At 36.7% G+C, this 2,257-nt stretch overlaps 1 protein-coding gene across 4 annotated transcripts in view; it reads right to left on the bottom strand.

Annotated features, from left to right (window-relative positions):
• Window positions 1-2,257, bottom strand: part of STIL (STIL, centriolar assembly protein) — a 58,877-nt gene that overhangs the window by 17,743 nt on the left and 38,877 nt on the right. For all 4 annotated transcript variants that reach the window (XM_012812473.1, XM_012812472.1, XM_012812471.1 and 1 more), the window contains one exon: window positions 1,204-1,369. In XM_012812473.1, coding sequence (XP_012667927.1) covers window positions 1,204-1,369 — 166 coding nt within the window. The remainder of the gene's footprint in view (window positions 1-1,203; window positions 1,370-2,257) is intronic.

Here is a 2,257-nt window from a genome sequence, read left to right on the forward strand (position 1 = left end):
AAACAAAAAAACATCCTCATATCCTTCCAGTAAACTCTGCTTCCTTGCTTAAATAAGTTCAAAGTGGCTTATGTTACTTGTAGCCAAAGAATTTTAACTAATAGTGAGTAGTACCTACATTTGACTTACAAATGTATATGCAGCTCTTGCTATCCTCCTTTCTTTGCCCCTGTGCATAGTTTAGATAACATGTAAGTTCGTAAAAAGAATACAGAAATGTCTTCCTTACTTTTCTTTTTAACATTCTACTCTCTAGAATCAAATCTTCACCTATTACTTCTACATCTGTATGTCTGTGTCACCAACCCATCAGCACTCCTATCTGATATTTGAGTATGTCTATCCATATTTGAGTCACTCAATCTCAACAGATATTTATACTGATTTCATCCTATCTTGTTTGCTTAATGTCTGTGCTTAATGCTACTACCATCCTACTGGTTATCCAGGCTTAAAGTCCTAGAGTACCTTTTATCTCTAATAAACTTAATTTTGGAATAATTCTAGATTTACACAAAGATAAGAGAGTTCCTGTATACCCCTCATCCAGTTTCTCTTATGTTAACATCTAACATTACCAACGTATTATTTGTCAAAATCAAGACACTAACTAGGTATATTATTATTAACTGAACACCAGGCTTTATTTGGACTTCACCAGTTTTACCACTAATGTCCATGTTCTGTGCTAGGATCCATTCCAGGATATCACACTGCATTTAGCAGCAGTAACTTTGCAGTCCTCAATCCTCCCCAGATGCCACACTCAATTAGTTATCAAATCTTATTAACACCCTACATGACCTTTTCTCTTCATTCTTATCACCACCAAAACTATATCTCAAAGCTCTAAGTTTTCTCATATTATTTTCTCTACCCATTCTGATCTCTCATCTTTCAACTCCACCTACTACTGAAATCCTCACACTGTCCAAAATCCAGACTCAATAACACTGCATTGATGAAACCATTCCTGATTCCTCTTACTAGAATTGGGTTCAGCCTAGAAAAGTAGCAAAAACAGTATATCATATCATAGAATTTATGTTTTTCAGGTGTTAATTACACAAAGACTTAAGTAACAATCTCATCACCTTGGTTTGGGTTCTATTGTACTGTATACCAATTTCAATGTACAAATACAAAAAACAGATATAAAAAGCACTTTTAAAAATTTCCTTACAAATAAAAACATTAAATTACCTGTGCTCACAGCAATGCTTACACTTTTTTTCACGTGCAAGCCAGGGGAAGACTGTGCTTCCATGGAAACCAACTCCACTTGTCTGGCAGCTGGCCCTGTCTCTTCAACAGTGGTTGTCTTAGGGGGACAGGGATTCAGAGATTGTGCTTCCAATAAGCGCTGAATCTGTATACATTAAAAACATACTTTAAACTAACAGCAAAGCAACTGACAAAAAAGGTAGCAGAGTTTAATAATGAATTACAAAGTACTCCAATTATAAAAAACTGAATTTTAACTTCATTTTCTCACATTTAAATTGGATCATACCATAAAACTTATTGAATTTAGAAAGGTATTATCAGTAGTTATTAAGAGAGAAAGGAACACTTTTACACTGTTGGTAGAACTGCAAACTAGACCCCCTAGTGACAGTCTTTTGTCTAGACTGTTTATCGCAGCTCAATTTACAATCACTAAAATGTGGAAATAGCCTAAATGTCCCTCAACCCAGGAATGGATTGGCAAGCTGTGGTATATGTACACCATGGAATACTATTCAGTCATTAAAAGAAAATGGAGATTTTGCAGCATTTGTATTAACCTGGATGGAGGAGGAACACATTATTCTTAGTGAAGCATCACAGGAATGGAGAGGCATGAATCCTATGTATTCAACTTTGATATGAGGACAATTAATGATAATTAATGACCGAGTGGGAGGTGGGGGAAGGGGAGAGGAGACAGAGAGAAGGAGGGAGGGGTGAGGGAAAGGAAAAAAAAGAAGCACTTTAAGTATAAATTTACAAGTAAAACATAAAGGTGTTTAGTATTTATAAACTGATGTTCACATAGAAAAGTCTGAATAGTTAATGCTTCAAACCAATATTTTATTCTTATTACACTTAAACATTAAAAGTTTGATTGGGGCTCAGCACCTGTGGCTCAAGTGGCTAAGGCGCCAGCCTCGTACACCTAAGTGGCGGGTTCGAATCCCCAGCCCGGGCCCGCCAAACAACAATGATGGCTGCAACCAAAAAATGGCCAGGCGTTGTGGCGGGTGCCTGTGGTCCC

Source organism: Otolemur garnettii, unplaced genomic scaffold (genome assembly GCF_000181295.1).
Source record: "Otolemur garnettii isolate 467f Iridium unplaced genomic scaffold, OtoGar3 scaffold00210, whole genome shotgun sequence".
Lineage (NCBI taxonomy): Eukaryota > Metazoa > Chordata > Mammalia > Primates > Galagidae > Otolemur > Otolemur garnettii.